The 12,500-nt window shown below is 46.0% G+C and overlaps 1 protein-coding gene across 1 annotated transcript in view; it reads right to left on the bottom strand.

Moving 5' to 3' along the window:
- The window catches only part of scn5lab (sodium channel, voltage gated, type V-like, alpha b), a 79,183-nt gene that overhangs the window by 9,101 nt on the left and 57,582 nt on the right, over positions 1 to 12,500 (bottom strand). The window contains exons 23-30 of the mRNA XM_076043132.1: positions 8,540 to 8,694; positions 6,671 to 6,844; positions 5,077 to 5,199; positions 2,946 to 3,221; positions 1,365 to 1,418; positions 1,095 to 1,236; positions 899 to 999; positions 1 to 46 (exon numbers count right to left, since the gene is read on the bottom strand). The exon at positions 1 to 46 is cut by the window's left edge and continues 225 nt beyond it. Coding sequence (XP_075899247.1) covers positions 1 to 46; positions 899 to 999; positions 1,095 to 1,236; positions 1,365 to 1,418; positions 2,946 to 3,221; positions 5,077 to 5,199; positions 6,671 to 6,844; positions 8,540 to 8,694 — 1,071 coding nt within the window. The remainder of the gene's footprint in view (positions 47 to 898; positions 1,000 to 1,094; positions 1,237 to 1,364; positions 1,419 to 2,945; positions 3,222 to 5,076; positions 5,200 to 6,670; positions 6,845 to 8,539; positions 8,695 to 12,500) is intronic.

The raw sequence follows: 12,500 nt of genomic DNA, 5'->3' as shown, positions 1-12,500 counted from the left end.
AGGCCTGCCGCCCCGTCAGGTCGAAGAAGAAGCCCTGCACTGAGTTCTGGAGGGGGAGGGGGAGAACTTCCTGGTCACGTGGTGATGACTAGCGGCTAGGCAAACGGGCTAGCAACCATCCATTATTTTCCAATATATAATATGTTTGTAGTTTGCAGTAGATGTGTGTAGATTATTCCTAATTAATTATTAGGTTATTCTAAGTTTTTCCAGAACAAGTTTCCCTGCAGTACAAACACACAATTAACACCATATTGATTGATACCAGTTGCACATGAATGTACAGTGGTATCAATATTGTTGTATCGGTACGTATTTTATGAGTACTTAACCTTGGTATGGGTACAGATACTCATACTGGTATCGGATGATACCCAACAGTGGTATTGCTACCGTTACTTAATACTGGTATTGCTACTAATACTTGATTCTGGTATTACTACCGATACTTGATACTGGCATTGTTAATGATATCCGATACTGGTATTGCTACCGATACCTGATACTGGTATTGCTACCGATACCGATACTGGTGTTGCTACTGATACCCGATACTGGTGTTACTACTGATACCCGATACTGGTATTGCTACCGATACTTGATAGTGGTATTGCTACCGATACCCGATACTGGTGTTGCTACTGATACCCGATACTGGTGTTGCTACTGCTACCCGATACTGGTATTGCTACCGATACCCAATACTGGTATCAGTATCAGTGCATGCGTAATTATTACCGTTTTCTCTATCTGATAATTGTAGTATATGTTATTATTATATATATCAATACTAAACCCTTTTGAACTGCTATATTAACAATGGATGCACACTGTGTTGTCCTATTGCCCAGAAAATAATTGAAGAAAATAAAGAAGAAGAAACAAGCAAGCTCGTTACCAGAGGGCGGGGGATGGGCTTCTGGGGCTTCTTGGAGCCCAGCTTTTTCATGGCATTGTAGTATTTCTTCTGCTCCTCTGTCATGAAGATGTCCTGCCCCCCTAAGTGCACACAGACACACACACACACACGCTCATTTTACACCAAACTACAGAAGCAGACGGAACAGAGGTAGTGTTGGGAGTTTGGTGGAAACTCATCTTCCTCTTTTGCTGGTTGAAGTTGTCGATGATGACGCCGATGAAGAGGTTGAGGGTGAAGAAAGAGCCGAAGATGATGAAGATGACAAAGTAGAGGTACATGTATAGGTTGACCTCCTTGATGGGCTGCTCCTCCACCTGGAGAGCGCACATATACACACACACTGATTAGCTCCTCCTCTTCACCACAGGTTTCCATTTTGAAACCTGTGATGCGTTCGCTTGTCACTGGACGTTTGTGTGTCTGGTGGTGGGGGAAGACATACCGCTCTGGAGTCCACCGCCGCGTACATGATCTCCATCCAGCCTTTGAACGTGGCCTGCAACCACAACAACCATGACATAATCAGCACTAGGTAACGTTAGCTCGCGGTGGCTAACGATGTGTCAAGCAGCAGGAAAAGGCTCTGTATTAGCCCGTGGAGGCTCTGCGTTAGCTCATGGAGGCTGACACAGAGCTTCGTCTGGCTACGTTAACTCATGGCAGCTAACACAGCCGGACGAGGCCCTGCGTTAGCTCGTGGGAGCTCACGCAGCCAGGTGAGGCTCTGTGTTAGCTCGTGGAGGCTAACATAGAGCCTTGTCCTGCTGTGTTAGCTTGTGGAGGCAAAAGCAGCTAGACAAGGCCCTATGTTAGCTCGGAAATGCTAATGCAGCCAGACAATGCTCTGTGTTAGCTCGTGGCGGCTAACAATGTCTCACACAGCCAGACAAGGCACTGTATTAGCTCGTGGAGGTTAAAGCAGCAAGACAATGCTCTGTGTTAGCTCATTGGGGCTAATGCAGCCAGACAAGGCCCTGTGTTAGCTCGTGGAGGTTAAAGCAGCAAGACAATGCTCTGTGTTAGCTCGTGGAGGATAACTCAGCCAGACAATGCTCTGCATTAGCTCGTGAAGGTTAGCGCAGGGCCTCGTCTGGCTATGTTAACTTGTAGAGGCTAATGCAGAGCCTCGTCTGGCTACGTTAGCTCGTGGAGGCTAACGCGGGACTCCCTCCGCTGTGTGTGACGTTGTTTGCGACCAGCAGAGTGTTTCCTCTCCTCACTTTGTCCCCAGTTGCCACGGCAACGACCACAAACGCTTCCAGCACCTTCCGGAGCTGAGCGACTTCTCAAAGCAGACGGACGGACGGAAAAACAGACCGACGAATCCATGGAAACGCCACTGCTCTTTCTTCAGTATGCCCTTAAATGTACTTCCTCCCTCCCTCCCCATGTGTGAATGTGGACCCGTTCTCTCTTTTTCCAGAAACTTCTAGAAATCCTGTTATCCAGACTTAACATATTAATATGCAGTATGTACATATATATACATATATATATATATATATATATATACATATATACATATATATATATACATATATATATATACATATATATATATATATATGTATATATATATATATATATACGTATACATATATATATATATATATATATATATATATATATATATATATATATACATGTATACATACATATTGATACACATATGGACATATACTGTATATATGTGTGTTGTTTGTGTCACGTACATGTGATATTATATGTGATATATTCACATATATATCGACTTATATGTATGTATGTATGCATATGTGTATGTATATATATTAATATATACACGTGTATATATGTGTGTATATATATATATATATATATATATACATATATATATACATTTATATACATATATATGCATACATATGTGTGTGGGTGTGTGTCAGTGTGGTTTATATATATGTGACATTCTCATCGCTGCGGCGGCGTCCCACAATCCCCGGCGGTGGCCCTGGCGGCCCTTCCCCTCCCCCCTTCACCTCCCGCTGACAACCCCTCCCCTCACCACTTGCAGCAGCGCCAGATATCCAGCGCCCACGTTGTCGAAGTTGACCTTGACCTTGGTCCAGTAGTACAGCGACGAATCGTTGAGCGCCAGGCACTGCGAGCGGTTGTTGACCAGGGTGGCCGGATGGGGGCGCCCCGTCGCATCCACGCAGCGGCCGAACTTCCCCGCAAACAGGTTCACGCCCATGATGCTGAAGATGAGCCAAAAGATGAGGCAGACCAGCAGCACGTTCATGATGGAGGGGATAGCGCCGATAAGGGCGTTCACCACCACCTACACACACACACAGAGTCAGAGTTAGGGAGTCCCCTGCTGGAGGGAGGAATGTAAACCAGCTCACACACACACACACACACACACACACACACACACACACACACACACACACACACACACACACACACACACACACACACACACACACAACCCAGGTATTGGTACCAATACGATACTGATATCAGTATCATTACACAATACTGGAATCGGTATCAATATGTGATACTAGTATTGGTATCGATACCCGAGACTAGTATCAGTATCGATACGTGACACTGGTATCAGTATCGTTATGTAATACTGGCATCGGTATCATTACACAATACTGGTAACAGTATCAATACGTGATACTGGTATTGGTATCGATACCCGAGACTAGTATCAGTATCATTACGTGACACTGGTATCAGTATCATAACGTGACACTGGTATCAGTATCGTTACGTAACACTGGTATCAGTATCATTACGTGACACTGGTATCAGTATCATAACGTGACACTGGTATCAGTATCATAACGTGACACTGGTATCAGTATCGTTACGTGACACTGGTATCAGTATTGTTACGTGACACTGGTATCAGTATCGTTACGTGATAGTGGTATCAGTATCGTTACGTGATACTGGCATCGTGATCATTACACGATACTGGTATTGGTATCGATACCCGAGACAACTATCAGTATCATTAGGTGACACTGGTATCAGTATCGTTACGTGATAGTGGTATCAGTATCGTTACGTGATACTGGCATCGGTATCATTACACTATACTGGTATTGGTATCAACACCAGAGACTGGTATCGGCATCGATGCCCAATACTGGTATAACGTATCTATACTGATATTGATACGCGATACTGGTCAGTGCATCTCTAATTCTTATTATTTATGATATTATTGTACTAATTTCACACCCATGAATTCACCATTCAAGAAAATCGTTCACTATCATCATGAAACTCTTTGTTTCAGTCGTTCAGTGTAAAGTCAAGCCGCCCCCTGCTGGTGGGGAGGAATGAAGTCATTTCAAGTCTGTGGTCAGTTCTTTTTTTCTTAAGAGTTTGCATTTTTGGGGAGGTTGGAGGGCGGTGTGGAGGAGGGGGTATAATTCCCCCTCAGAGCACTTGCAGTGTCAGCTCATGTCACAACCACACACACGTACGCACACACACACACACAAAATCACAGACACTGGTCCAGCTGCTGAGTGAGCAGCGCTCAAGTCGCTTACTTACTTACTGACTTACTCATTTATTTATTTATTTGTGTATTTCTTAAAGTGACACGCAGGACTAATCGCATCACAGCCACAATGTGCGAGGAAGGAGGATGAGGAGAGGAGGACGGCATGATGGGTTCTCTGAGACTCAGCAGTCCTGGCTGTGAGTCGGAACGACAGAGCTTTGCCTCCCTCTCTTGTGTAACGGTGTAGGAGGAGGAGTGGCCTACCAAGAAGGATTGGGCGGGGCCTAAGGAGGGGGGAAGGGCCAACTCTGATTGGTCGGGGACAAAAACATGTTTTTCCCCCCCGTCCTCCCTTGCTTGAAGAGGAGGAGTAGGAGAAAAGAAAAAAACGCATTTCTGATTCATCTGAGTGAGATGAGAGAGAGCAGCCAATCAGAGAGCAGGAAACTGTAAGGGGGGTGGGGGTGGGGGGGAGTCGAGCCAGGATGATGTTACCGGGTAAAAAAGCAGAAAGTTGCGGAGACGCCAAAGAATTGGAACCGAGAGTGGATTGGCTGCAGCAACAACTGCGACACACTGATTGACGATGTGGGTGTTGGTGAGCATGTGGCGCCGCCCTAGTGGTGGTCCAGTGAGTCACCCCCCTGCACCCTTCTCTTACCCTCATGCCCTCGAAGCGGGACAGCGCTCGCAGCGGCCGCAGCGCCCGCAGCGTCCGCAGTGATTTGATGGCTGCGAAGTCCGAGTAGCCCAGGGTGTTAGCCACAAGGCTAACTAGCGACACCTGGTGGAGAAGAGGTGGAGAGGATGTTAGCGTTTAGCTTAGCTGCCATCAGGCTAACTGGTCTCCTCCTGGTGGAGCAGACAAAACAGTTATTGGTTAGCTTTAGGTACAACAAGCCTGGTGTTGGTCACCAGGCTGACTAGTGACACCTGATGGAGGGAGGGAGAAAAGGGTGTTAGCGGTTAGCTTAGCTACCACTAGCCTGGTGTTGGTCACCAGGCCATCTAGCGACACCTGGTGGAGAAGAGGTGGAGAGGATGTTAGCGTTTAGCTTAGCTGCCACCAGGCTAACTAGTCTCCTCCTGGTGGAGGACAGGGGGAGAACAGTTAGCGGCTAGCTTAGCTACCACCAGCCTAGTGTTAGCAACCAGGCTAACTAGCAACACCTGGTGGAGGAGCGGGTATTAGTGCTTAGCTTAGCTGCCACCAGCCTAACGTGCGAAACCAGGTGGAGGACAGGGGGAGGAAAGTTAGCAATTAGCTTAGCTATTACTAGCCTGGTGGAGGACAAGGGACTGTTAGTGGTTAGCTTAGCTACCACCAGTCGCAGCACTTCCTGTTTACACACAGGCTCCAAAATAAAAGACGTAAATATTAACAACTTCTCCTTTACATTGACATTCAGTTGGGTCTGTGTGTGTGTGTGTGTGTGTGTGTTTGTGTGTCTGTGTGTGCGTGTGTGCACAAAGGTTAAAAAGCTATAGCTTGACTCCAGGCTGTCAGCAGTCCCTCTCCCTCCCTCTCTCTCTCTCTCTTTCTCTCTCTCTCAGTGTCTCTCGTCCCTGTTATTTATGCCGTCCATTACGGCAGCTGTAGGCGAGAAAGAGAGTGAGAGTGTTTGTGTGTGCGTGTGTGCGTGTGTGACCCTGCAGACGCCTGCCTCACCCCTCCTTATAAAAATACATAGATATTGTTTATAAAATTATAAAAATATAAAAACGACTATAAAATAATAATTTAAAAAACAATAATAATTGAAATAAATATTATGATAATATGAAATTAAAAAATATATAGTATAAAAATATTACAATAAAAATTAATTATTTAGATAAAATAGCAACATAGTAAAACATAAAATAATATCAGAACATTAAAAATAAATAAATAAATAATAATAATTAAAAAAAATGTTTTTAAACAAATAAATGATAATACAAAATTGATAATACATTAATTTTTTAAATTCATTAAATCGTAAAAAATAAAATAATACAAAGACAAAAAATATAACAAATATTTAATGAAAATATAAAAAGGAGGTAAACAAAAAATATAAATATACAAAACAAAAATCATCATTAATTTAAAAATCATTCATTTTTAAATAATAAAATAATCTAAATATCAAATATAAGAATATAATAAAGAGATATACAATAAAATTACAAAAATGAATTATTATAATATTTTTTTTTTTAATACAAACAGTAAGAAAAAAGAAAAGAGCGACTGTGGTCATGTGACTCACATCAACAATGAGGAAGTCGAGCCAGCACCAGTAGTTGGTGAAGTACTTCCTGAAGCCGTAGGCCAGCCACTTGAGCAGCATCTCCAGGATGAAGATGTAGGTGAAGATCTTGTCAGCAAACTCCAGCACCACCTTGACCACCCGCCGCTGCTCGATGTAGATGTCCTCAAAGGCCTGCGGGGGGCAGCAGAGAGCCACACATTGGGGGCCATGCCAGAACTGGTTTGTGTTGTTTGTGTGTGTGTGTGTGTGTCTATGGCTGTGTCTCAATTCAGGGTTTGCATCCTTCGAAGCCTGCATTTGACGGCCAGTTACATCACAGCACTGCCCGAAGGTCCGACCCAATTCACTAAAATTCGAAGGGTGCTCCAAATCGACCCTTCAATTGGGTCCTCATTTTAGCTGATTCACAGGATGCACCGCTACTATCCTTTGCCGCCTCCCGTATCCCAGGACGCTTTGCGTGCTGCTGCAAAGCGTCCTAGGATCCTGGGAAGTCAGCTGAAATGGCGGCACCTACTGGCAAAGACACGACATGTACATTTAAGTATTTAAATTTCACATAAAATATTTCGTTTTTTACCGTAGGGTTTTTACTTATTAGAACATCCAACGTCATATATGTTAAACCGAAACCCCAAAACTCAGTTAAAATATGTGACTGTTAATGCTGAGTAATCGCTAGCTTGATGCTATAAAAAGGCTAGACCGTCCCATTTGGTTACCGGGGAGGCGGGGTTTGGGTTCGTCCTATGTCGGCCGGGTACTCCAAAGGACTCACCGGCCGACGGAGGACCCAGCCGACTAAGGATGCAGACCCTGACTTAAGACACAACGCAAGGTGGCTTTGCTCACGCAGCCAGACGAGGCGCCACGTTAGCTCGTGGAGGGCTAACACGGAGCCTTCTCCTGCCGTGTTAGCTCGCGGAGGCGAAAGCAGCTAGACAAGGCCCTGTGTTGCTCGGCCATCGCATAACCGGAAAAAGTTTTTGACTTCCACATTGATGGGCCAATAGAGCATGCGGAGTAGTGTCACTTTCCATCGTGCCTCTGTAACTCATGCGATCTTTTGGCCAATTAGAACGATCCTGGAGAACGTCACTTTTGGACATGTCACACAGCCCATGGGATTTTTTTGCTGCGGTACCTTGAGTGGCCACTGGGAAAAATTGGCCAAACGCAATATTGCCAGTCCGTTATACAATTCTTCATATACATCCATGATGGTGAAGAAAGGGAAAAGAAAATAGCTCGTCCAGCTGCCTGTTTCCATCTGGATACATCTGTTTACGACTCATGCCATACGAAGCATCGTCGGTATGTAATCTTTTCACATGTTCTTTCCTTCAATGATAATGTATTATTTGTTGTTTATAAGAGAGTTTTTCTGTGAATTCGAAGATAATTATTTTGGTGGCTATTTTGTGCATAATACAGCTGCCTAGCTAATTTGCAAATTTAGTTATAACTCATGCTATGCTTACAGAACAGGAAATTAGTTCAACGCATTCAAGAAAATACAGCGTACTGCCAAGTTATGTGTCGTATGTGTTCTTAACACCTTCCATTAGCTTAGCATTAAAGCAAAGGGAGCTGTTTCCATTGCCTCCCGTTAGCTTTAATGCTAGGAAAGGATATGTAAGCTGCTAGCAAACTACGCTAAAACTCACAGTGAAGGGTGTGTGTGTGTGTTCTGTTCGCTTAGCACCTTCTATTAGCTTAGCATTAAAGCTAAGGGAGCTGTTTCCATTGCCTCCCGTTAGCTTTAATGCTAGGAAAGGATATGGAAGCTGCAAGCAAACTACACTAAAACTCACAGTGAAGGGTGTGTGTGTGTGCATGTGTATTGTGTGCGACCAGCTGACTGACCAGAGCTCCGGAGCTCAGCAGGATCATGAAGATGATGAAGGACTCAAACCAGCTGTGCTCCACAATCTGGTAGCAGGTCTTCCTGGTCCTCCACCACACCTGGCCCAGTCCGACCGTCGTGTCTATCTGGCAGCAGCGGCAGCGGCTAACACACACTGTCAGAGGGAGACACACAAAGACACTGTGAGTTTTAGCGTGGCTTGCTAGCTGCTTAAAGAAATGTGTCTTTAATGGCATAAAAAGTCAAAAACGAAGAAGAAGGAGGATGAGGACAGAGTGGAGGAGGAAGAAGAGGAGGAGGAGAAGGAGGAGGAGGAAGGGGAAGCTGGTGCCCTCTGCTACTACCTGCAGGTATCACCAGTGCAAACAGAGGGCGCTGTGGAGCTACTGCAGCAGCAACATGCATGCACACAGACACACAGACACACACACACATACACAGCAGCAGCAGCAGCAGCAGCAGCTCTGATTACCTTTGCATTCTGTTGCCATGGAGGCCACCAGGCCTTCGCCTGATTGGCCGCTTGGGCTTAATCCAATCAGACGAGGCGGATGGAAATCTGACACTCAATCAGCCGCTGCACCATTAGTGTGTGTGTGTGTGTGTGTGTGTGTGTGTGTCTGGGTGGTCCCTGAAAGGCACTATTACATCCGTTGTCCTCAGTGGGCAGATAAACGTGAATGTGTGTGTGTGTTTTTTGTTTGTGTGTGTGTGTGTGTGTGTGTGTGTGTGTGTGTGTGTGTGTGTGTATGTGTGTGTGTGTGAGGAAAACCCCCTCTCTGGCCGTTGCAGACACTATTGATCAACCAATCTCTCTCTCTCTCTATCACTCTCTCTCTCTAGACACCAGGGTGCTTCAGACATCATCTCATAGGGGCGGAGCTTTCTCAGGTTCCGCCCTCTTCCTTTTAAAAAAACAAAACAACTTAGCAACTTTTGTTTTGTCGTCTCCCACCCCCCACCCCAAAAAACAACAAAAAAACAACTAAAGAGCGCACTGCTGCCTGGCTCAGGGGCACAGCGGCAGCGCACCTGAGACACACACGCACACACACATTCTCGTTTATCCTCTCAGAGAGGACAGTGGACCGAGAAGTGCCTGCTTTGGACCACCCAGACACACACACACACACACACACACACACACACACACACACACACACACACACACACACACAGGCACATCTGTCCCGACAGCGGGGGCGCTAGATTAGCCGCCCCATTGGTCGTCTAAATGCCAACTCATTGGTTAATGTAGTGGAGCTGGGTGTATGTGTGTGTGTGTGTGTGTAATGAAGAGTGAAACATTGAGTAATGGCTCCAGTGACTCCGACTTCGTGTCAGAATGTCGGCTTTATTTCCCTGAATTTTTTTTATATCATATATATGAGATCAGTTTCATAAATATGTGTATATATTCATACACATTTTACACACACACACACACACACTTTCCATTAGAATGACCAATGTGTGTGTGTGTGTGTGTGTGTGTGTGTGGCGGGCCAGCTGCTACACAAGGAGGCCAGAAAACCATCTAACATCAGCAGGAAGACACCAGCTGTGTGTGTGTGTGTGTGTGTGTGTGTGTGTGTGTGTGTGTGTGTGTGTGTGTGAGAGTGCTGAGTCAGAGGCACCAGTGTTCCTGTTTCCAAAGGTCAAAGTCCATCTTCGGCTCCTCCACCTCCTTCCCGTCCTCCTCCCTCCCTCTGCGTCCTCCCCCCCGTACCCGCTGCACCTCCTCCCTTCCTCACAAGCGTCCCTCCTTCCATTCCTCCCCTCCTTCCTTCTCTCCTCTTTTCCTTTCTTCCTTCCTCCCCTCCTTCGTCTCCTTTTTCCTTCCTTCCCTCCTCTCTTCCTTCCTTCCTTCCCCTCCTCCCTCCTTCCTCTCTTCCCCTTTCCCTCTCTTCCTCCACCTCCTTCCACTCTTTCTTTCTCTCTCTCTGTCCCCCTGTAGCGTCCATTTCACCTCCTTCCTTGGCTCTCTTCCTTCCTCCCCACCTCCTTCCTTCCTTCCTTCCTCACACCATCCCTCCTTCCTCTCCTCCCTCTCCACGCTTCCTTCATTCCTTTCTTCCTCCCTTCCTCTCCTCCCCTCCTTCCTGTCTTCCCTCGTTCCTCCCCTCCACCCTTCCTCCCTTCCTCTCCTCTTTCCTTCCTACCTCCACTACAACCACCCCCTCACCCCCCGCAGGTGTGGTTGGTGGTGCTCTGGTGATCATCATCACGGTCATCATGTGACCATCCTGCTGATCTGCTGACTCGGGATTCAGACGCAGCGACTCATCAATCTTGTCAATGAATCAAAGCCAACAGGAACATCTGTCACCTCTCTCTCTCTCTCTCTCTCTCTCTCTCTCTCTCTCTCTCTCTCTCTCCCTCCCTCTCTCTCTCTCTCCCTCTCTCTCTCTCTCTCTCCGGAGGGACGAGATTCCACCAGAACACAATCATCCAATCAGCGGCTTCTTCTTCTTCTTCTTCTGTTCCTCCTCCTCCTCCTCTCCATTGATTTAATTCGCCCGCCACCGAGGGACGAGCTGATTGGCCGCTGATGAAGAGAACCACTCATCATCCCAATTTGCATCCAATCAGCAGCTAACGCTAACGCTAATGAAATGAAGGACAGCACAGCAGAAAACTCCTTTTTTCCGCAGTTGCTATTTGGTTTCCTTTCTACGACTTTGCAGCAGCGTCTCAAATCTACTGGGACGATTCGATTTGATCAATATGCCGATGATGTAATGAGATATATTGTGTTTCTTTGTATCGTCGTCGCGGACCTGTGTAAACAATTCATGATTTACTTGAAGCATGTGTTTTGCACGGAGTTATAATATCTGCATCGGCGTTTACTGTAACATGTTGTCCTGTTGGCGAGCTATCGCTAAAGCTAATCAAAGGTAGGCTGCATATCCGCTCTTCGGAGCGAGATACACGCAAATGACTCTCCGTTTGCGTGTGTGTAGTTTTTCCGTTACGCATGCATGGTGTATGCTACGATGCAAAACAATTTCACTTCAACGTGTCCTTCTTTGGTTCCATTCTAAGATTGATAAAAATTAAGATCATAGTTATTTTAAAGGCCTGATTCAAAGAGAAAAACAACAACAAACTATGCATCTTTCTCTTATATTTCTCTGTTAGCATCAGAGAGAACTTGAAGCTAAGAAAACTGAACCTGCAGCAGAACCTGTTCAATGTAATTTACAATTTACAGTTATTTACAAAAGCTGGGTAAGCAAAAATTAGCTATTAACGACGCCGCAGCTAATTTTGTGCGAGGAGCGGGGCGCCATCTGCAGAGCGGTGGAGATAATAAATAATGCCCCCGCACCTGGGTGGGTGGGTGGGTGGGTGGATGGGCAGGTAGGTTGGCTCCAGCTCTCCAGACGGGGGCGCCGGTGTAGCCAGCTGCGCTAGCTGCTGCGCTAGCTGCTGCTAGCTCCAAGACAAATGTGTGCTGAGTCAGGAGAGAGGAGGCGACGCTCGTAAATCTAACGCTGAGAGTTCTGGGCCAGCAGGTGGGCGAGTGGGAGGGGCTTGTGTGTGTGTCTGTGTGAACTAGGCGACTAATCAGTCACCACTAGCAGATTCACACGCAGGCAAAAAAAAAAAAAAAACCCACAGTGCTGATATATGTTTTTTGCAGAGAACGAGAAAAATGTTTTTTTTGCTGTGTGTGTGTGTGTGTGTGTGAGGCTGACAGCAGGAAGCGAGGTCGTGGTGGCCATCTTTGTCCAGGGCGGAAGTTTTAATCGATGAAGGTGCTGAGTAGCGTCGAGCAAACAGGAAGTCTTCTCTCCCGCGTCAAAAGTTAATACAAGTGTGTATGTGTGTGTGTGTGTGTGTGTGTGTGTGTGTGTGTGTGTATAGTATTATGTCAGCTTCTCCTAAAAATTTGGTTAGCTTAGCACCTTCTATTAGCTTAGCGTTTATAGCCCAAACAGGCTATAGAAACTG

This window comes from Nelusetta ayraudi, unplaced genomic scaffold, assembly GCF_046127955.1.
Source record: "Nelusetta ayraudi isolate G7.1 ecotype Tasmania unplaced genomic scaffold, CSIRO-AGI_Nayr_v1 ptg000073l, whole genome shotgun sequence".
NCBI classification, from domain to species: Eukaryota; Metazoa; Chordata; class Actinopteri; order Tetraodontiformes; family Monacanthidae; genus Nelusetta; species Nelusetta ayraudi.
This window is presented reverse-complemented; position numbering and strand designations above follow the sequence as displayed.